This window comes from Drosophila serrata, unplaced genomic scaffold (genome assembly GCF_035046125.1).
Source record: "Drosophila serrata isolate PLE 108 unplaced genomic scaffold, ASM3504612v1 contig_359, whole genome shotgun sequence".
Lineage (NCBI taxonomy): Eukaryota > Metazoa > Arthropoda > Insecta > Diptera > Drosophilidae > Drosophila > Drosophila serrata.
The window spans coordinates 2,039,547-2,062,855 of record NW_028257257.1 but is presented as its reverse complement, the minus strand read 5'-3'; the positions used below and the strand labels follow the sequence as shown (position 1 = coordinate 2,062,855).

Sequence of the window (23,309 nt, the reverse complement as noted above, 5' to 3'; positions counted from 1 at the left end):
TGAAGAAAATACACAAATGCATTATACAAGATTCTCGCACAGAACTCTCAATTGAATTTTGGTATCAACAAAAAATAGGTAACGAAGAAAACCAGGTCGATAAAACAAAGAAGTTTGTGTGGCAAAATGATTATATTATTTCTGAACTTATCTTTTTGATTTTTAATATCAATTTTATTGTATTCAATTTTCTATTTATAAAACTGTACTCCACAATTTATTAGCCTTACATATTTTATCTCTAAACCCTTACTATCCTTGCAATTTAAGTCAAGTTATCAAAAAACAGCATACAAAACAATTGCACAAAAAACATGAGCTCTGACAGAAGATCCTTGGACGGTGAGGTCTATCCCTTAGGAGATTGGCAGAAACTGAAGATACTCCTATGGAAAAATTGGGTCCTTCAGAAGAGTCAAAAACTCCAGATGGTGGCAGCTGTCCTCGTCCCCTTTATATTTATATTTTTCTTCATTATCCTGCGCGTTGTGGTTAAGCCCCACAGCAAGAGCGAGAGTCGATATAACCAAGTTCCCATAGATGACTTGTCGCCGATAATGCGATATTCGTCGTTCATTAACAATACAATGCAGCCATATCTCTGCTATACACCGGACACGTCGACAAATGCTGCTATATCAAAAGAAGCCGCCACTTTGCTGTCCCTCAATGGTTCGCGTCCCTATGCAAGTGCCCAAGCAATGGAGAATGACCTGATGAAGAATAACTATGTGGCCGGTGTTGAATTTGGTCCGAACGATGGTAGAGCTAAGGATGGATTTCCCCTTAACTTCACCTATAGCCTGCGATTTCCCGGTGAATTGCGAATACGGAGGAGCTCGATCATAGACACCTGGCGTACGAATCATCTATTTGAAAAAATCAACCAAGTGGGGCCACGCAACCGAGGTGATGACGATGGCGGCGCTCCGGTGGGATATATACAGGAGGGATTTCTACCGGTCCAGCACGCCCTCGCCATGTCCTGGCTGTCCAAGGCCACGCGACAAAGTGTGTCGGAGCTTCCATCTGTCCAGCTCCAACGGTTTCCATTTAGAGCCTACCAGGACGATTCTCTGATGGGGACACTGCGTGAGCTGCTGGCCTTGCTGATTCTCTTGAGCTTTATGTACCCCTGTGCGGTGGTGACCAGGAGTGTGGCCATCGAGAAGGAGCTGCAGCTGAAGGAGATCATGAAGATGATAGGTGTGGCGAACTGGCTGCACTGGATCGCCTGGTTCCTGAAGAGCTACCTGATGCTGATGGTGGTCGTGGTGCTCTACGTGATCGTGTTCAAGGTAAAGTTCATTCACTCCACCGCCATCTTCAGGTATTCCGAGTGGCTACCGATTTTGGTGTTCCTGCACACCTATGTCATTGCCAGCATATGTTTCTGTTTCATGCTGGCCGTATTCTTCTCCAAAGCCAGTACGGCGTCTGTGGTTACCTGTATTTTGTGGTATCTCACCTTTATTCCATTCTCGTTTATCAATAACTACTACGATAGCATCAGTCTCGCAGGGAAACTGTCAATATCTATGATCTTTTCGAACACGGCTTTGGGCCTCGGCCTTCACATTATAATGAACCTTGAGGGTACTGGAATGGGAGCCACTTGGATCAGCATGTTCGACACGGTCAATGAGGACGATGACATCACCTTGTTCTACGTAATCCTTACGCTCACTATGTCGGCGCTTATCTACCTGAGCATTTGTTTGTACGTGGAACAGGTATTTCCAGGAAATTATGGCATCGCTCGAAAGTGGAACTTCTGTCTCAAACGACAGTTTTGGTGTGGATCTCAGACCACAGATCCGCCAAAGAAGACAAATGGGGCTGGCACAAGAAACCGCAAGGTGGGCGTCGAATTGAAAAACTTACAGAAAACCTTTGGGAAATTTAAGGCTGTCAAGGGTCTGAACTTGAAGATGTATCGCGATGAAATCACAGTATTACTCGGACACAATGGCGCTGGAAAGACCACCACCTTGCATATGCTCACAGGCATAATAGCACCCACAGCAGGAACGGCCTTGATCAATGGCTATGACATTAGAACCCAGTTGGACATGGCCCGCCAGTCGCTGGGAATCTGTCCGCAGCACAATATTCTCTTCATGAAGATGAGTGTCCGGGACCACATAGTGTTCTTTAGCAAACTGAAGGGAGTCCGTGGATCCGAGGCTGTTAACAGAGAAGTTAAGAAGTACGTGGAGGTTCTGGGCCTGCAGGCCAAGTCCAAGGTGGCTGCCGAGAATCTTTCCGGCGGCATGAAGCGGAAGCTATCCCTCTGCTGTGCCATGTGCGGCAGTGCCCGGGTTGTGCTCTGCGATGAGCCGAGTTCCGGCATCGATGCCGCCGGACGAAAGAGCCTCTGGGAGCTGCTGCAGTCGGAGAAGCAGGGTAGGACGGTGCTCCTCACCACCCACTACATGGACGAGGCCGATGTCCTGGGCGATCGCATAGCCATCCTGTCCGAGGGCAAACTGCAGTGCCATGGCACCTCCTTCTACCTGAAGAAGCGATATGGAACGGGCTACCAGTTGGTGTGCATCATGCAGAAAGACTGCAATGTAGACGCCGTAACTGAGTTGATAAATCGCCATTTGCCGTATCTGAAACCGGAAAGGGAAATGGGCACCGAACTGACCTATCGATTGCCCCACACTGAGTCCAAAAAGTTCTCTGACTTACTGGCTGATCTCGATAGGAATTATGTCGATTTAAAATTAAGTGGCTATGGCCTGAGTGTGGCCACCTTGGAGGACGTATTCATGGAGGTCACAAACGATAAGCGGAACAAGGGAGGTGAGGAGAAGAAAAATGCGACCCCTGACTTTCAGACCCTTGTGTTTGACAACAAAACGCGCGAGAATCGATTTTTGATTCGTTGCTGTATGTGCTTTCAGGCTTTGATGTTCAAAAAAATAATGATAACTATTCGTAATTACTGGCTAACGCTGATAATGTTCATGGTCCCTGTGATCATACTGTTGTTGACCACATTCCACGCTCTAGGCATTCGCATTTTAAAAGTACTGCCGGAAATGGAGATATCACCACTCCAGTATAAATCGAGTTATGTGGTCTTGGAGGATATCTCGACAAACGATCGATTGAGTCCCATGGCCATGGCCTATACCAGAAATATGGAACGTTATGGGAAACGCAGTCATTTGCTGGCAACAGGCGATCAAAGCATTGAGGATTACATATTGGGTCGGGACGAGGAATGGAATCACCGCTTGGACTATGCCTTTGTAGCGGGACTATCAACGGGGAGTGGTAACACCACTATCTGGCTGAATAATAAGCCCCTGCACACGGCTCCCCTGACATTGAATCTATTCCATAATGCCTTAGCACGGCAATACTTGGGTAAGCAGTCCGGCACCTATGTGACCAATAAGCCGTTGCCATACAACGAGGAAACTCAAAGAACGCAAAAGTACCAAGGTCACATTGGCACCGAAATAGGCCTCAATTTGGCATTGGCCATGTGCTTCGTTACGGCATTCTTTGCCTTACCCATTATCAAGGAGCGGGAGACGCGAGCGAAGCTTCTGCAGTTCCTGTCTGGCGTCGATGCATTCTCCTATTGGACAACAATGTTCATATGGGACTTCCTGATATTCGCGATATCGGCTTTGATGGCCATATTGACTCTGGCTTGCTTTCAAGAGCCGGGCTATAAGACTGTCAATGAGCTGGGACGAAATTATGCTTTATTACTGATATTTGGCATTGGTGCTTTGCCAGTTAGTTATTTCATGGCGGACTGCTTCACCGATACCGCCACGGGTTTCGTTCGCATTGCCATTTTGAATCTGATAACAGGTTGTGGCCTATATATCATGAATATCCCATTGGACACGTTTGGTCTGACGGGACCGGTCTGGGTATTTCGGATATTTCCCCATTTTTGCCTGGCCAATGGCATACGCAACTTGTTCTCAGTATATGCTATTCGAAACATGTGTGAATCCGCTCCAAACCGGCTCTTACAGAAATTTGGCGGCCCTAATAGTTGTTTTTGTTGTAATCTTCCAGATTACTTTGCATGGAAAAAGCCCGGAATTTTGCCAGAGATCGTCTATCTCGTTGTTGTGGGCATATTTCTGTTTCTTTTTGTGATCATACACGACACCAAGCTGTTCCAGGGTCTTGGGAAACTATGTAAGTCAAAGAAGCGATCAGCCGGTGGATCTTCAGAAAATCCGGATGTAGTGGCAGAACGTACGCTGGTCAGAGAACTGTTAAGATCCCGAAGAAAGCAAATACCTCTACTTGTGGACAACGTCAGGAAACAATATAAGAAAAAACTGGCTGTGAGAGGCGTCTCATTTCATGTTGGAAGTGCCGAATGTTTTGGTCTTCTGGGAATCAATGGGGCGGGCAAGACGAGTGTCTTCAAGATGCTAACAGGAGACCACGAAATCACCTCTGGAGATGCTTACATAGATGGCTTCAGTGTGTCCACTCAGATGAGAAATGCTCGCCATAAGATCGGATACTGTCCGCAATTCGATGCAATCTTCGAGGACCTGACAGGAACACAAAATCTTCGCATTTATTGTCTACTGAGGGGCGTCCAGCGACGTTATGTGAAAGACATTAGCTGGACTCTGGCCCGGGCCTTTGGCTTTGAAAATCACATGAATAAGCAGAGCAAACACTATAGTGGAGGAAACAAACGGAAGCTGAGCACTGCTATAGCCATCTTGGGCAACCCATCGGTGGTTTTCCTGGACGAACCCACCAGTGGCATGGATCCCGGTGCCCGGCGTAACCTCTGGCAGATAATGGATCTCATTCGGACGGCGGGGAAGTCCCTGGTCCTCACCTCGCACAGCATGGACGAGTGCGAGGCGCTGTGCACTCGCCTGACCATCATGGTGGATGGTCAGCTCAAGTGCATTGGCTCAACGCAGAGTCTTAAAACTCAGTACGCAAAGGGACTCATCTTGAAGGTAAAAGTAAAGACCAAAAAGAAAAACGCCCATAAAACCGCAAAGACCTCATCTGCGTCATCAGCGTCATCCGCGGAATCCCTAGAACATAACAGAGAAAAGGGTGAACACTCAGCCGATGAAACGAAATTGACACCCGAGGAGGTGCGTTCCAATCGAATTTTAAACGTAAATACTTTTGTACTGGCAAATATCCCCGATGCCGAACTAAAGGATGAATATAATGGACTTCTCACCTATTTTATGCCACAGAATGAATCTCTGTCTAGAGTTTTTAAGCTCATTGAGGAGAACCAGAAGAAATTATATATTGAAGATTATCTGGTAACGCAAACGAGGCTCGAGGAAGTTTTCCTAGATTTTGCTTCAAATTGTGAAACCCGTGAGGCAGATGTAATTCAAAAGTACGTATTAATTTCATATCCCCTTTAAATAATTTAATAATTTCTGCGTATTTTTTCAGGAAACGTTGCTGTTGTTGATTCTTTATAATATGAATGTCAGATCCAAAATTTATTATCAGGGTAGGTCTTTTGAAAATATTTTTGAAAAATTTAATTTACTGATAAATCCTACATTTTCAGCGGGATCCAGTTGGAAACTATGATAAAAGTTAAATTTATTGTATCCAAATACCGTAACCCTTGAAATTGTCAGTGGAACTTTGATAATTGCTAACCCAAATTGTGGTATTTTGTATTTTTGCTAGAACTGTTTGGCAAATATAATGAAAATCCAAATTGGTCAGCTTGTATTTTTTTCTCTTAACCTTTACTATCTTTGAAATTTAAGTCAACAAGTTGTCAAAAGACAACAACAATTAAAATATTTCCACAAAAACATGAGCTCCGACATTAGATCCTTAGAAAGTGAGGTATACCCCGTGGGAGATTGGCAGAAACTGAAGATACTCCTATGGAAGAATTGGATTCTTCAGCGGAATCAAAAAATCCAGATTATTGTGGGTCTAATCTTCCCATTGGTATTCATAAGTCTCCTTGTGATCCTGCGCATTCTGGTTCTGCCCGAAAAGATGCCAGAGAGTCGTTACAAACACGTGCCTATAGAGAGCTTGGTGTTATTCTTGCAATGGGTGAAAACGGGGAACAGGATCCTGCATTCCAATGGTACGCTTAATATACCAAAGGCATATCTCTGCTATACACCGGATACGCCGACAAATGCTGCTATAGCGAGGTCTGCCGCCATTTTCCTGTTCCTTAATGGTACGCGTCCCTATGAGAGTGCAGAGAAAATGGAACACGACATGTTGGAGCACAACTTTCTGGTCGGCGTTGAGTTTGGTCAGAACGATGGTGGAGCTAAGAATCAAAGATTTCCCCTTAACTTCACCTACAGCCTACGATTTCCCAGTGAGCTGCGAACGATGCCGGGGCCGGTGATAGAAACCTGGCATACGCGTGAGCTATTCGTGAGATACGACCTGTCGGGGCCACGCAATCCGGAGCACGATGATGGAGGCGTTCCTGATGGCTATATCCGGGAGGGATTTCTACCGGTACAGCATGCCCTTACCATGTCCTGGCTGTCCCAGGCCACGCGACAAAGTATGTTCAAGTTCCCGCGCGTCCGACTCCAGCGATTTCCCTTCAGGGCCTACACGTTTGATCCACTTCTACTGGGACTGCGACAACTGCTGCCTTTTATAGTTATCCTAAGCTTCATGTACCCCAGCTCGGTGGTGACCAAGGATGTGACCTCCGAAAAGGAGTTGCAGCTGAAGGATATGATGAAGCTAATTGGTGTGGATAACTGGCTGCACTGGATCGCCTGGTTCCTGAAGAGCTACCTGATGCTGATGATGGTGGTTCTGCTCATCCTGTTTCTGTTCAAGGTAAATTTCTATACCTCCGTATCCATCCTCACCAATTCCCAGTGGATAGTGATTTTGGTGTTCCTGCACACCTATGTCGTTGCCAGCATATGTTTCTGTTTCATGCTGGCCGTATTCTTCTCCAAGGCCAGTACGGCGTCGGCTGTTACCTGTATTTTGTGGTTCATCACCTATATTCCGTACACGTTTGCCTTCTACTACTACGAACACCTCAGCCTATTTGGAAAATTGATGATAGCCCTGGTCTTTTCGAATTCAGCCTTGGGTATTGGCTTTAACATTATAATGGACTTTGAGGGCACTGGAATGGGAGCCACTTGGAGCAGTATGTTCCATACTGTCTCTGCGGACGATGACATCACTTTGTTCTATATAATCATGACGCTCACTATGTCGGCGCTTATCTACCTGGGGATTTGCATGTATGTGGAACAGGTATTTCCAGGAAATTATGGCATCGCTCGCAGGTGGAACTTCTTTCTCCAACGACAGTTTTGGTGTGGATCTAAGCCCACAGATTCTCCAAAGAAGAAACACAGAGGTGGCACGAGAAAACGACAGGTGGGCGTCGAATTAAAAAACTTACAGAAGACCTTTGGGAAATTTAAGGCTGTCAAGGGTCTGAACTTGAAGATGTATCGCGATGAAATCACAGTATTACTCGGACACAATGGCGCTGGAAAGACCACCACCTTGCATATGCTCACAGGCATAATAGCACCCACAGCAGGAACGGCCTTGATCAATGGCTATGACATTAGAACCCAGTTGGACATGGCCCGCCAGTCGCTGGGAATCTGTCCGCAGCACAATATACTCTTCATGAAGATGAGTGTCCGGGACCACATAGTGTTCTTTAGCAAACTGAAGGGAGTCCGTGGATCCGAGGCTGTTAACAGAGAAGTTAAGAAGTACGTGGAGGTTCTGGGCCTGCAGGCCAAGTCCAAGGTGGCTGCCGAGAATCTTTCCGGCGGCATGAAGCGGAAGCTATCCCTCTGCTGTGCCATGTGCGGCAGTGCCCGGGTTGTGCTCTGCGATGAGCCGAGTTCCGGCATCGATGCCGCCGGACGAAAGAGCCTCTGGGAGCTGCTGCAGTCGGAGAAGCAGGGTAGGACGGTGCTCCTCACCACCCACTACATGGACGAGGCCGATGTCCTGGGCGATCGCATAGCCATCCTGTCCGAGGGCAAACTGCAGTGCCATGGCACCTCCTTCTACCTGAAGAAGCGATATGGAACGGGCTACCAGTTGGTGTGCATCATGCAGAAAGACTGCAATGTAGACGCCGTAACTGACTTGATAAATCGCCATTTGCCGTATCTGAAACCGGAAAGGGAAATGGGCACCGAACTGACCTATCGATTGCCCCACACTGAGTCCAAAAAGTTCTCTGCCTTGCTGGCTGATCTCGATAGGAATTGTGCGAAACTAAAGCTAAGTGGCTATGGCCTGAGTGTGGCCACCTTGGAGGACGTGTTCATGGAGGTTAACAAGGAAAAGCGATACGAGGGAGGTGAAGAGAAGAATGCAACCCCTGACTTTCAGACCCTTGTGTTTGACAACAAAACGCGGGAGAATCGATTTTTGATTCGTTGCCTAATGTGCTTTCAGGCTTTGATGTTGAAAAAGATCAAGGTAACCTTTCGTAATTACTGGCTTATGTTGATACAGATCCTGCTGCCCGTGGTTATATTGGTCTTGGCCATTTTAAACTCCCGGGGCGGTCGCATTTACTATGAACTACCAGCAATGGAGATATCACCATTCCAATATAAATCGAGTTTCATGGTTTTGGAGGATAATTCGACCAACGATCAATTGAGTCCCCTGGCCATGGCCTATGCAAAGCATACGGAACGTTATGGGAAACGGTGTAAGTTGCTGAAAACAGGGGATCTCGGCGTTGAGGATTACATATTGGGTCTGGGCAAAAAATGGAACCACCGCTTGGACTATGCCTTTATAGCGGGAGCCACAATGCACAAAACTAACACCACCGTCTGGCTGAATAATAAGCCGCTGCACACTGCCCCCCTGACCTTGAATATATTCCATAATGCCATGGCTCGACATTATCTGGGCGAAAGGGCCGGCACCTATGTGACCAATAAGCCATTGCCATACAGCGACGATACCCGGGTCCTGCGACTCAGCAAGGGTCAGAGATTGGGCGCCGAGATAGCCCTTAATCTAACATTGTGTATGTGCTTCGTGACGGCATTTTTTGCCATACCCATTATCAAGGAGCGGGAGACGCGAGCGAAGCTTCTGCAGTTCCTCTCTGGCGTCGATGCATTCTCCTACTGGGCAACAATGTTCATATGGGACTTCCTGATATTCGCGATATCGTCTTTCATGGCCGTTATCACAATTTGTGCCTTCCAAGAGCCGGGCTATTCGTCAGTCACCGACCTGAGTCGATATTATGTCATGTTATTGATATTTGGCTTGGGTGGTTTGCCAATAAGTTATGTCTTGGCCGATTGCTTCTCCGACACCGCCAATGGATTCGTTCGCATTGGTATTTTTAATCTGGCAACGGGGTGTGCCACATATATGCTTTATATCACCCTTTCTTTTGAGGCCTTTAAGCTGCAGGATGTGGCCAAGCAGATGGCCTGGTACTTTCGAATATTTCCCCACTATTGCCTGGCCAGTGCCACTCGTCACTTGCACATTAGCCACAATATTCGCAGTGGATGTAGTGTGCCTGCCTTGAAAAGAATTCCCCAAGAAGTAAAGTGTAAGAAGTTGCCAATGTGTTGCAAAATTCCAGGTTACTTTGCATGGAAGCATCCTGGAGTTCTGCCGGAGATAATGTACATCATAATTGTGGCCATATTACTTTTCCTGTTTCTGATCATAACAGATTCCAAGCTGATTCATTCCATAAGGCAAGCTTTAAGGAGATTAGGCAAGTCCTCGAAGAAGCGAAAAACCGGTGGATCTGCAGAAAATCCGGATGTAGTAGCAGAACGTATGCTGGTCAGAGAACTGTTAGGTTCGCGAAGAAAAGAAATACCTCTACTGGTGGACAACGTCAGGAAACAATATAGGAAAAAACTGGCTGTGAGAGGCGTCTCATTTCATGTTGGAAGTGCCGAATGTTTTGGTCTTCTGGGAATCAATGGGGCGGGCAAGACGAGTGTCTTCAAGATGCTAACAGGAGACCACGAAATCACCTCTGGAGATGCTTACATAGATGGCTTAAGTGTGTCCACGCAGTTGAGACAGGCTCGCCATAAGATCGGATACTGTCCGCAATTCGATGCAATCTTCGAGGACCTGACAGGAACACAAAATCTTCGCATTTATTGTCTACTGAGGGGCGTCCAGCGACGTTATGTGAGAGACATTAGCTGGACTCTTGCCCGGGCCTTTGGCTTTGAAAATTACATGAATAAGCAGAGCAAACACTATAGCGGAGGAAACAAACGGAAGCTGAGCACTGCTATAGCCATCTTGGGCAACCCATCGGTGGTTTTCCTGGACGAACCCACCAGTGGCATGGATCCCGGTGCCCGGCGAAACCTCTGGCAGATAATGGATCTCATTCGGACGGCGGGGAAGTCCCTTGTCCTCACCTCGCACAGCATGGACGAGTGCGAGGCGCTGTGCACTCGCCTGACCATCATGGTAGATGGTGAGTTCAAGTGCATTGGCTCAACGCAGAGTCTTAAGAATCAGTACGCAAAGGGACTCATCCTGAAAGTAAAAGTTAAGTTCAAAAAGAAAAATTTTCAAAGAATCATACAGAGATCGTCATCGTCATGCTCGGAAACCCTAGAACTGGACAGAGTATTGGATGAGAACTCAGCCAGAGTCGTCGAAGAAATTAAATTGAAACCCGACACGGGATTTTCGAATCGAATTTTAATCGTAAATACTTTTATACTGAAAAACATTCGCGATGCCGAACTAAAAGATGAATATAATGGACTTCTCACCTATTTTATGCCACAGAATGAATCTCTGGCTAAAGTGTTTCAGCTCATTGAGGAGAACCAGAAGAAATTATGTATTGAAGACTATTTGGTAACGCAAACGAGGCTCGAGGAAGTTTTCCTAGATTTTGCATTAAATTGTGAAAATCGTGAATCAGATGTAATTGAGAAGTATGTTTTTAATTCATATATTTTTTTTATAAATTTAATTATTTTCTTTCAGAAAAAAATGTTGTTGTTAATGCTTATCATTTGAATATCGCTTCAAAAGATAGATTTTCACGGTAAGTCTTTTGAAAATATATGAATAATTAACTTTAACATTTATTTTTTTTATCTAGAACCAGTTGGATTTTTATAATGGAAATAAGACAATTTATATGTTTTTGTTTTTTGTTAAAGTTGTCGTATTAATGACTAATAACTGCTGATCCAAAAACATGAGCTTTGATATTTTACTAAAACCTTTTGGGAATTATAATGAAAATAATAAAAATTTCAATTAATTTTTTATGGAAATATGTGGACCTTCAAAGGATTGGTAATCGGTCTCAATTCCTCACATCCTGGTGAGCTCCTCTCCTCATCAAGCTTCATCATGGCTTCCTGGTACAAGGCTGAAGCGCTTAATATCTTGTTTATTTATTGCATTCTGCGCGTTTAATTAACACTTAATCCCTGTGTAAGTAATTACTCTGCTGCTGCCGCCGCCGGCTAGCTGAGCCCCTGCTCCTGCTCCTGCTCCTGCTCCTGCTCCTGCTCCTTGTCCTGCTACTGCTCCTGCTCCTGCTCCAGCTCGTGCTCCGTGTCTTGTTCCGGCAAATGCTCCTGCTGGTCGCCAACAGTCCCTGTCTCGTGATGGAATAATTCATCTTCATAAATATGCGCTGCACTTTGGACTTGGTTTTGGTGCGGGTTTGTGTTGAGGGGAAGGCGCTTAAAAAGCATTAAGTTGCGCATGACACGCCCCTGAGCGCCATTAACTCGGACCACTGGACAGAAGCGGGAGCAGGAGCAGGAGGTGGACACAATGGGATGGCCACAGCCATAAACACACTTATAAAACAATAACAAGACGAGGGCTGGCAGTCCCATAGTGTGCACTGACACAAAAGAATATGAATATGAGTTCTTAAAATGGCATCTTTAGTTTTAGAAAATACTTTCGTAATCCTTTTACTACTTATGTTACATTTCTTTTATAATTATTTGTTTTATTTATTTACTATGTATTTTATTTCAGTATTTGGATGGACAACTTACCATCAGCTGTTGGATTCTCACAGAGCCACATCTTGCAACAGTGGCCGGGAACTTCGACCAGGCGCGGCGATCGGCAGGAAATCGTATCCTCCGGCGCCGGAAGCTGCTCGTTGGGACATAGAGTCGAGCAGGCGTGGCGGCCATTCTGTAAATGCCACATTAAAATACATTAAATATGTTGGCCCAACATTGTTGTTTATTTAGCTTTGGCCAGGCAGCCGAAAATAAAGTCATAATGTAAAGAAAATATTGGGGTAATCGCACGAGGCGGAACTAAGTTGAGTTGGCCACGAACTTTGTTCACAAGGGGGTTTTTCTTCGTGTTGTGTGTAAGTTTACTGGTGTGTGGAGCAAGAGTGCTGACGATTTGTCCTTTTCCCTGACTGATATTTTCCACTTTGAATGAAAATAATCACATTTTAGTATTTGATTTTTAATTTTAGGAATAATAAGTTTTGGCAGATTAAATTTAATGAGATTTTAACACTTTGGAAAGGAAATATTACTTTAAAAATATTGAAAATCTTAAACAAAAAGTTGTCTTAAAAATTCTACGCAATACTTAGCTTTCTCTTGTATATAATTTAAATTTCTTATTATTTTTAAACAAGTATTTCTCCCTTTTATTGACAAAATTTCCCAGCATCTCTGATGTGGAAATTAACATTTTCGGACAGACCCAAACTGCTTTGTTTGTAATCCACTTTCCGCCCTCTAAGCGGTCAGAGACCGATGATGCTTTTTTCCATCTTTGGCATCGTCACGAAATTGCATTGCATAAATTTTGCGAGGCACTCGAGTATTTGTGTTGGTTTTATGCCACATGATAAACTACCAAAAGGAAATAAGGTGCAGAAACCAGAAGTTGAAAAAACTAGGAAGGGTTACAGGGCGAGGCACTTGGCCATAAAGCAATGTCAGGGATTAAGTTTTTGCTTTGTTTTGAAATTTGTTTATAAATGAACTTTAAAGGTATTTATCTCAGATCATTATGCATAAGATAAAATTAACCGAAAAGCAGCTTTCACATTTTTTCGGAATATTTGTAGCTTTTTATAGTATTATAAATAGTTTAAATTTGGTTTTATATACTACTTTTACTAATGCTTATATTTAAAATTAGTTTAAGCACTATTTAACTCTAATTAGCCTGCGGAATTTACCCCATTATTCCGGCTATCAAAGAACTACTGTAACTATAACTACTGTGCCACGCTCCAAAATTGTAATTTCAAGCGTTTCACACTTTATTTAAATTTTAATTAAAATCGCTACAGAGCGAAAGCAATTCACATTTAAATGGCGCAAGTGTTGGCGCTAATCCCACCGAAAAATATATATATATAAACCCAAAAATGAAAAACTAAAAGCCAGTCAAGAGGGAGGGAAATGGAAAGCGGAATGCAGGACTAAGCACAGGTTAAACAACAGCGATCCCAAAACGGGAATCGTTTCACTGAACTGCAGTTGGCTTTTGGCCGGAATGCGGCTTCGTATTTGTGAAAGTGCTTTGCTATGTCCCTGTGTATGTGGTATACACTGGGGAAAAAACTATGCGAAAATATTTCACTAAATATTCGAGTTCTTTGAATCTGAATTAATGTCAATTTTTGTCGACAAATCAGAGTTTAAATATTCATAACTAAGCCAAAAAAGCATTTATTTTAATTCGGAAAAAGTTGCTGTGTCAGTTTTTAAATGGTCAACAAATCTGCATTCTGAGTTTAAAAATAAAAAAAATTAAATTTTTTGCCAATTTTTGACTATTTTAACGATGTAACCCCTTATAAAATATTAAAAATTTGGAAAAAATATAATTTTCCTCGGAGATAGCTAGATCTATTCGGCTGTTCATGCTTATCAAGAAAATATATGGTTTATGGGGTCGTAAACGATTCCTTCCCTGATTTGCAAGCTGCTGACTACAATAAGAATCCATCCTAATTATAAATAATCAAATTTTGTAAAAAAATCCAAGTTTCAAAAACTCATTACTAATCAAAAAATTCATTAAGTTCATTTCGAAAAGCTTTGCTGTGTTAGTTTTTAAATGGTTAAAAAATCTGCATCTGTTTAAAAATATAAAAATTTAATTTTTGATCAATTTTTACCAATTTTAACGATGTAACCCCATATAAAATTTTTGAAATTTGTGAAAAAATTAAAATTTTTTCTGACGTAGCTAGATCGAGTCAGCTATTAATGCTGATCAAGAATATATGTATCTGATCAAGTTATATGTAGTAGTTATAGGGTCGGAAATTACTCCTCCTTAAACCCCACAATTCATTTCCTCCACTTTTTTTAATTTTCCCAGTGCACAAGTATCCACATCCGTATTTTTTTTTTTTTTTTTGGTCCTGTGGCTGAGGATGTCTGTGGTTTGTGGCCAACTCTTGTGCGGATGGCCCGCGGCCCTCCTTTTAAGCCAACGTCGTCGGCGCCCCCAGCAACTCACCTCGCAAACGCATTGAGTTTTACAATCCAATTTAAATGTGACTCCATGTGCGAATGTTGTGTTGCCCACGCTGCAATTGGCTGCAGGCACCGAAGACCGGGGGCGAAATTCGGAATAGGAATCCAAGGATCCAAGAGACCATATCCGAATCCAGAGCGGCAGGCGGTTTTTTTGTTTGGTTGTTGCCGGGTTTGTGCCATTGTTGTCACCGAAAAAGCGTTGGTTGCATGCACCGGAGGGGAAAAGCAGGAAAAATAGAAAATACAAAAGTTAAATGAGCATAAAAACTCTGTGAAGGTTCCTTGGAAAATTTCCAAAAAGCAAATTGTGTACTGTGTGTGTGTGTGTCCTGTAAAATGAAAGAAACTTCGTGGGATTGGAGTCCCTTTTTGGCAATCAGTGCTCACTGTCTCTGTGCTTCGACTTTATTATTTCATTTCATTTCGTTTCATTTCCCAGCTAATTTATGTCATCAAATGCGTAATACATGTCGTATGTGGTATGTGCAATGCGAATGAATGGGAACCCAATTAATGTCAGCCAGCTATGTGCTATGTGCTATGTGCTATATGTGTTTTGTTATAAATTTCGCTGGAATCGCATATTTACAGCGCAAACAATAGACCTGCGTTTGCGTTCGTGTCTCATCAAAATTGATATTGACAAATGCCGCTGCTTTATGGCATGCCATTAGGTCGCCAAAGTTTGCTTTTGCCAAAAAGAAAGGTTTTCTTTTTTACAGAGAAGAAAATTTAGGGAATAAAAAATCCTGAAAATTTGATTTCAAGTCTCGATGTATTTTAGATTGTCTTTTATATTAACTTTCACAGATAATAAATATAATAAAGTTGTTTGAAGTATCTTAAATATATTATATTTTCCTAGAATTTTCCACCAGTGTCCTTTCACATGTTTCTGTTACTGTTCCTATCTCCCGAGCTCCTTTGTGCTCCTTCCTTGTTTTGGCCTGGCCAAAAACTCGTGTATGTAGCCGCCAATCACAATTACTAGGGCTTGTGGCAAGGCATTTGCAATCGCACTGTGTGAAAGCTGTTAGCTCACAGAAGCCCAGGACCTGGTCCTCCACCTCCACCTCCTCCTCCTCCTGCCACTTGTGCGTTTCTGTGGGAGATCGGGTACGTGCCCTGTACTTTTCCACTTTGAATTGATTTCACTGGCGACGTGACTGCCACGACTGGGAGGGAGACCTTCTCGTCTACAACTGGCATCATCATTCATTTGGCATCAATGGTTAATGTGAAAATTGGCATTGCTCAAGCTGATTGTAATGAATATGGGCACGTTGTCGCATCTTTATGACATTAGCAATTTTCGTTTATTATTGAAAAGTCGCCATTCGAACCGGAAGTTCGAAGTATCTACGGGTATTGCACCCGCCTCTCGCAGTGTCATTTTCGAGAGTGCAATCTTCTTAATGTATTTTTCCGTACTTTCAGGAAGATGTCTGCACACTTTAAGAGGTGGGTGCATGTGGGTGTAAGGAATCCTTTTATATAGATGTACACACACAGGGACATTTTTCGAACATGCACCTGTGAGGATGTTTTGTGTGAGCAAGTTCGTTACAACGAATCGCTTATCCTTAACGAATCGAGCTGAGCAAAAACAAGGCAAGGCATTAGGGGAAAGGGTTTTAATGTAGATTAAATACTCTTAAGTGGGATATAGGAAAATACATTTTCTTTAAGGTAATTAAAATTGAGTTCTTATACTAATAAGAGAGAAATTTTTACTGATTACTAGATAAAAATCATGGTGAATTTTCTCAACCTTTCTCAACTGTTTAACTTAAGAACTTATCTTTGAATCAAACACTGCCTCTTGTATACCTTTATTTTTAAGGAACTTTTTAACGAAATTTTCGGATGCTTTTACTTAGATCCAATATGCAATATACCCATCCTCAGAGCAAAGTGTAGGCGGAAGTGAACTCTGGAATGTGCATTGCGAGCGCTTTTATCTGCCGCTCGTTGACAACATTAAAGGCCCTCGGATGCTCGGCAAAGCGCACTCAAGGGGTCGCTGATATGTCTCCCTGCCTGGCTACACCATATACATAATATATATACATGTACATATACCTAAGGTCGAAATGAACTCTACCCTTTTTGCCGATGATGGTGCACCCAGCAATGTGACCCCCTATTTTGGGGTCACGTGTCCGCAGTTTATTTGTTTTATGCGGCCTCTGCAAGGCCCAACTGCCTTCGGACTCGAGTGGAGTGTTTGTTTTACTTAGAGTTTTAGATTTACTTAAGTCGTTGATGACCATGACCAAATAAAGTTTCATTTTGTGCAAAGATTTACAGCACTCGAGCGTGTGCGACAAGTTTTGAGTGCCCTCTCCGCCTGCCTGGATCATGGATATAGCAAAAAAAAAAAAAGTAGTCCTTCTTACTTCAAACAAAAGTTTGCAAAAAAGAACCCTAGCCCATGCTGCGTATGCGCAATTTTTGTATCTCAAGTGTTTGCTTGGGCCATCACATGTGATTGAGGGCTGAAAAATTGTTACCAATTCTACTTCAGAAACTAAAATCTCTCCCGGAGATTGTGACTGGCCCTAGGATATATGTTTGACAATACACTTGTCCCAGATTGCCAAAGGGAAAATCAAAGTTCAACGAGTTGGGGAAAGGCCTGAATACAACACTATTAGCTAAATGACAAATTGAAGTAGTTTAAAGCCAGGAAAAGTAATAATTTATAATTACTCTTTTTAATTTATTAAATATGAATATAGAATAGTGCTTAATAGAAAGCCGGCATAAATCTCAACTTGTATGATTGAAAGAAATTTGTTAAATGGCTTTCCCTTTAGCAACTTTTCCAAGGGAAAGTTTTTGCGAATTTTATGACCATGGCCATTCCTTGGCATCGCCTGCAAATGATATGTTCAGGACTAATCTTTGCAGCTCATTCGAAGTGAACTTTTACGGCTTGTTTGTGTTAGGGAAAGGGAGAGCTCTTCATTGCTTCACGTATTCGCAAATATGTTTGGGCCAAGTTCACAAAGTCTCAGCATTTTTCGTGTTCCTGGTAAACTTTCTATGGAATAAAGAGTAAGTTCTACAGTTTAAATAAACTTGTTCCGCAACGCCTGGACAATGCAACTCGGGTTGTTGGGTAAGGGAAAGCTAAGTACTGAAGAAAAATAACTTTAATCTGGTTTTTATGGGTAAGAAAGATGCCTTAAGATTGTGAAATTATTTATTTCTTATAATATATATGAAATTCTTTACTTTTCAAAAAACAAAACATTTTCCCAGCAGTTTACATTAGAAAAGACATTTACATCTTATAGTATAAAACTTTAAAAATTAATTTCTATATATTTTTCCCTCTGCATAGCATCGAAGCCAATACTGACGTGTGGGGCATTGATATGTCCTGGGGCAGGACCACTCGTTGGACTACGTGCGAGGGCCACCAGGAGCTCGGAGCTCAGTTTGGCCAGGAAAAACTTTTATTTTTTGGTTCTGACCGAGCAGTAGCAGCAGCACACAAACAAGCTGTATTGGCATTTGACTCAAAACTTTTGACTAAAAAACATATATATAATATAGAGGAAGCACGATATTGGTTGAATTTCTGTTGTTGCTGTTGTTACTTTTTGAGGGCCAAAACGAATCGCATCGAATCGAAGCGAAAAGTTTCTGGCACAGTTTGGACTACTGCTGGCTGCTGTTTAATTTCGAACAGCTTTCTACGACAACATCATGTGTGTGTTGAAAGCATTGAAAAGCATTGAAAAGAGCATGGAAAATGGCACATGTCGGGGCGAATTGGTAAAAAGTCCACCGAGGAGTGGGAGGACGTACAAAACACAAAAAAAATGAAGAAAACGAATCGAACATAAAACCATTAAAATCACTTTACTCGTTAGTTAGCTGGCTTGTGTGTGTGTGTGTGCTTGTATTTGTGGATATTTCCCAGGAGATGCTATATCTAAGCTAAGCTAAGCTAGGATATGGAATCCCAAATCCAGGATGCTGCTGCTGGTTATATAGGTGCACACAATCAATATTAGAAAGAGCGTCGAGTCCAAAACAACTTTTTGGCGAAAAAGCGAACAAGCAATTGGAAATGGGAACAACGAAAAACATTTCCTTGGTGCAAGTTTTAATGAAATTTCTGAGCCCATCTATTGTGCCTGTCAAATTTTATATTCCCTTTTTATGTTGGCTTCTCTCTGGGAAAAAATCTGTGTATTTTTAGAGGTACTTTTCACTGAAGGCAATCCTTGACAAAGAAAGGTGGCGATGAGAAATTCAATTTAGGATATTTCTAGGGTATAAAGTTATTACACAAAAAGAAATATAATTAAAATGAAGGTATTTTTAAACCTTTTCTACCTAAAAACATTTATATAAATATTTATTTAACCAACTTGTTGTATTAAAAAGAAATTAATGACTTGGTTATAGCAACAAAAAAACGAAACTGTAATAGCTTCTTGCCTTCTAGCTTGTTTTTGCACTTAAAAAATACACTTTTTTGATGATGATGATGATGTTGGTGCCAAGACAGGCCTTTGATTAATGAAGCCCTAACACACACAGTAAATGTAATTCGGAAATCTTCCTCTTCAACTCAACTTCCGAATTGCAAAATACGCATCGATGCTGTGCAATTCAATTGAAATTGAAATCCTAAGGAACTTACCCGGATTGGGATGCCTGGGCAACTGATCCATGGGAAAGAAATCAATGGCGATGGGATTGCATAATTGGGAAAAAGAGAACATTAAAAGCATTCATAAAAGATTTTCATGGCTGCTTCGGTTTCGTTCACACTCACTTTGATGGCCTTAAAGCCCAGACTCAGACTGGCCTCGACTTCAGCAACGAGAGCATTACCAAAAATCCCCAGCAGCGGCAGCAGTATCAGCATTTTCTGAAACGAGAGAAACTCGAATTATTTACAAACAGCAACATAATATATATATATACGAAAATAAAAATAAAAGTAAAAAAAAAGGCTCAGGCAAGTCGAGTTTATTAAGGTCAATTCAATGTCTGGCTCGGTTTTTGGTTACGGCTAATGGTTACGACAACGGCCATGGTTACGGTTGTGTTTTGCATTTTAGCATTGGCTTTTTCCAAGCTTCCACTCCTGCTCCTATTTCTTCTACATTTTCCGGAGATTTTCACGCCACCGAAGCCCACCTTTAATATTACAAGTATTTTTGGGATTTATATTACACACAGACAACGAAAGTTTTTTTGTAGACAAGCAAACGGTATAATTAATCCAAGGCAGGTACTTATAAAAGTTTTCTTTTTTGTGTGTGCCTAGTAATTTTATTAATATTTATACAGCTTTTTATTTCTTGTTAATTTTATGTTTGCCTTTCTTGGTCGAAAGAATTCAAAACCATAAAGGAAAAAAACTTTGCTAAAACGAAGTTAATATACCCTTGTAGTTTGCAATTGAATCATAGGATCGAGCTTCTGACTGAAACTGTAATTCCCTCAAGGATATAAAAATAAATACAAAAACCCAAAAATGTATACAAAACCCTGAGTTGAATAATTAGAGTGATGACCTTGCCAAAGGCAGAAATGTTGAATTTATGTAGCAATTAAATTGGATTTCATTTAGTAATATATTTAATTACCTTTATTCAGCATGTCAAGTTAATAAAATTGTATTTGTTTCAATTATTAAATACTCAAGTTACAATTTAAATGATTTGATTAAGTGATTTCCGGCTAATTGGTCATTTATTTTATAATGAAAAGTCAATATGTATCAAATTTCACTCCAAACAAAACAAACTGAATTGCTATCAATTGTTGCCACTCGAAAGGGCTTTTGTTTAAAGAGGAAAATAATTACAATAATATTGAAGTAAGTGCTAGAACAATGCCTGGCATCATAATAAAGCTAATTGATTTTGTTGCCAATGCAGACTGAATGATGAAAGTTAATATTTGCGTTTTTTCTCAGAGTTACCTGTACAATTAATTCGGATGATGGCATTTAATAATTTCCATCTGCAAATACCACTGGGTCTCGGTCTCCCTTGGGCTTAAGTCATCAGCATTTTAACACTTTCGGTGGAAATATATTTTCCTCTTTTATCAATAATTTTTTTTATGAAAACTGATATATATGGCTGCAACTTTTACGCCTGGGAGTGTTAATTATTTTCGAGGTGTTTGTGTATGCTTTTTGCCCGCTTTGTTTGCAATCAATTTACGCGCTTTTTAATGGCTAAGAACAACACGCATACGCCGTGTTGGCCACCTCACCGCCGCCGTGGCGTATATTTCATTTTTCTGCACACAAAAGGCGCAAAAGCTCATTAAAAAATATTTTCCACTCATGCGTGAGCGTTTTTAAAAAGGTATTTAATTAAACTTTAATAACAAAAACAATAAGCGGAAATGCCCGGCTACCGGGAGGAACAATGGGGAAACGCAAAAGCAACGAACGAAGAACGAAGGACGCTGGAGGAGTCCTGCGGCTTAATGCGAAAGATTTCAATTAACGACACGAGGTCCGTGAGCTGCTAAGTGGATAAACAGGACGACAAGGACAAGGAGAACGAGGACATTGAAATTGGACGGTAGCGGACAGCCCGGGGAGTGACGGATGAGTGGCCATCGCTCATGTGGAACACCCATTCGGATGCAGAGGGACTGCATCAGTGGACTGCATTGAATGCGGCTTCATTAAGGTGCCGCTCCAAGGAGCTATCCAATCCACCCCAGTCCTTGTTGTAATTATCGTAATTACAATGAACGATGACGGGTGGGGAAATGTAAATGTGAATGTAAATCGAAAGGGAGATTCACATGGACAAGGATATGGCACAAGACGGTAGTTCATCAGAACTGCCACGAAACTAGTCAGAGAATTAATATTTTTATCTTTTTTAGTTTTAAGAAAATCGGAATAATACATAATACTATAAAACTGCCAGAGAAACGGTTGTTAAATGTAGAGGTGCAGTAAGTATCTTTCAACAGTAAATTAATATGAACAATAACTAACTATGATCAGTAAGTATCATTAAACATTAAGTAACTATGAGCAGTAAGTAACTATGACCAGTAAGTATTTATGATCAGCAACTAACTTTGAACACTAGTAAACAATGACTTGCAACTTTTGTAACACAACACATTTCGAAACCTTGGCCGGCAGAAGTCACTTCGTTCCGGGGATGTTAGAACTGGTTGAGAATCATATGCACAGATGTGCGAAATTTGTTTTGGAACAAATTTAAGCTATTTTAATGCAACTATGGAGTTATTCTTCTATATATTTTTACTATTATATAAGTCGAGGCGTGGCGAATCGGTGGACTATATATACACATATATATATCTGTCATAGGAACAATCGGACGATTTATAGAACTATTATCTGTAATTAACTATAATCAGTAAGTATCTATGACCAGTGAGTAAATATGATCAGTAAGTATCAATGAACATTAAGTAACTATGAGCAGGAAGTAACTCTGAACAGTAAGTATCTATGATTAGTAAGTATCTATGACCAGTAAGTATTTATGATCAGACTTACTTTAAACACTAGTAAACAATGACTTGCAACTTTTGTAAAACAACACATTTCGAAACCTTGGCCGGCAGAAGTCACTTCGTTCCGGCGATGTTAGAACTGGTTGAGAATCATATGCACAGATGTGCGAAATTTGTTTTGGAACAAATTTAAGCTATTTTAATGCAACTGTGGAGTTATTTTTCTATATAATTTTACTAGTATATAATTTAGAACATGCCGAATCGGTAGACTATATATATATATAAAATTTTACTTGGTTAAAAGTACTAGTTTTTACCAAAATAAATCAAAATAAAACCCAGCTAAAAGCTGCCAACTCTGGTCAACGATAATAATAAAAACCAACGAGGCGCCTGAGACCAACTTAACAAAGGCGGGACCAGGTCCTAGAAGAGAACCCCCTGGAACCCCTTTTAATGGATGGCCCGCCGTCGTCGAGTCTGGAGATGAATCGCTCTGATCTGTTAATTGCGAGAGGCGAATGTGGGCCACGTACAAAGACTGCCACATGTTGCTGTGCCTCGCCTTGAATGGCAAATGGTAAATGGTAAATGGAAAAGTGCAAGGAGGCAACGAACAAGAGTTGTATGTACTCCCCCACCTATGAAAACCCATCCATTTACCCATCCATCCTGCTGTCTGTTTTGTGTTTATAATTATGATGAAAGGGGGCAGACAACCCACTCGCAAACCTAACCCATATAGTAACCCATACACCATATATACACACCCATTCAGCCCGAGGCGAACGGGGCACAAATTGTGTGTGTCACTTCGGAAATGAGCAGGGAAAAAGCCAAAGCAAAAGCAAAAGGTTAGGGAAAAGGAAAAAAGGAAAACGGAAAAGTCTGTGCCAGCTGAAAGCGTTTAAAAATGTTTGCCGCAGGATTCTGCACAAGTAAAGTTGATGATTTCAAAACAGAGAACAGGATGGGACACCTCTGGGGAGCTATATCATTAAATTTAATGAATAGATAACAAACAAAACAGGAACTAGCTCACAAGCTGAATCACAGGACCCCCAAAAAATAAATATATAGTATATATATGTGCAACAAAAAGTTTGACCTACATACATGGCGAAATAATAAGTTTGTTTTTCATGTAAAGTATACATATTCTTTAGTTTATAACCTAAGAAATAAACAAGTTTTTTATAAGAGTTGTCCTAATAATATGATATTTAAATACCTCAAAGTACAAAATCTCTAAAAATACAAAGAAATTATTTTAGAAACGATCAATTGAAATCTTGTTTA

The 23,309-nt window shown here is 41.5% G+C and overlaps 3 protein-coding genes across 5 annotated transcripts in view; 2 read left to right on the top strand and 1 right to left on the bottom strand.

Annotated features, from left to right (window-relative positions):
• Ccn (cellular communication network factor protein Ccn) overlaps positions 1-23,309 on the bottom strand; it is a 67,570-nt gene that overhangs the window by 13,432 nt on the left and 30,829 nt on the right. Inside the window, exons 1-5 of one of the 2 annotated variants that reach the window (XM_086838638.1) lie at positions 20,470-20,488; positions 19,312-19,407; positions 19,177-19,198; positions 14,494-14,573; positions 12,036-12,180 (exon numbers count right to left, since the gene is read on the bottom strand). In XM_086838638.1, the coding sequence (XP_086694764.1) occupies positions 12,036-12,180; positions 14,494-14,573; positions 19,177-19,198; positions 19,312-19,404 (340 nt within the window). In that variant the 5' untranslated portion in view covers positions 19,405-19,407; positions 20,470-20,488. Of the gene's footprint in view, positions 1-12,035; positions 12,181-14,493; positions 14,574-19,176; positions 19,199-19,311; positions 19,408-20,469; positions 20,489-23,309 lie in introns of those variants that run through there. The other variant, XM_020954014.2, reaches the window with a different exon arrangement.
• Positions 145-5,725, top strand: LOC110185266 (phospholipid-transporting ATPase ABCA3-like). The gene is made up of 3 exons (XM_020954013.2): positions 145-5,377; positions 5,437-5,497; positions 5,558-5,725. Exons 1-2 carry the CDS (start codon positions 315-317, stop codon positions 5,453-5,455), a joined length of 5,082 nt encoding a protein of 1,693 aa, XP_020809672.2. The 5' UTR covers positions 145-314; the 3' UTR covers positions 5,456-5,497; positions 5,558-5,725.
• On the top strand, positions 5,697-11,291 carry LOC110185265 (phospholipid-transporting ATPase ABCA3). 2 transcript variants are annotated; one of them, XM_086838637.1, is made up of 4 exons: positions 6,693-6,828; positions 6,915-10,943; positions 10,996-11,056; positions 11,114-11,291. In XM_086838637.1, the coding sequence occupies exons 2-3, from the start codon at positions 6,931-6,933 to the stop codon at positions 11,012-11,014; spliced, it is 4,032 nt and encodes a 1,343-aa protein (XP_086694763.1). In that variant the 5' UTR covers positions 6,693-6,828; positions 6,915-6,930; the 3' UTR covers positions 11,015-11,056; positions 11,114-11,291. The 2 variants fall into 2 exon arrangements, with proteins under 2 accessions (XP_020809671.2, XP_086694763.1); XM_020954012.2 differs by having other exon boundaries at positions 5,697-10,943.

Bases quoted from the DNA above. Each gene is read 5' to 3' on its own strand.
- LOC110185265 (XM_020954012.2), top strand. From the start codon at position 5,815: ATGAGCTCCGACATTAGATCCTTAGAAAGTGAGGTATACCCCGTGGGA.
- LOC110185266 (XM_020954013.2), top strand. From the start codon at position 315: ATGAGCTCTGACAGAAGATCCTTGGACGGTGAGGTCTATCCCTTAGGA.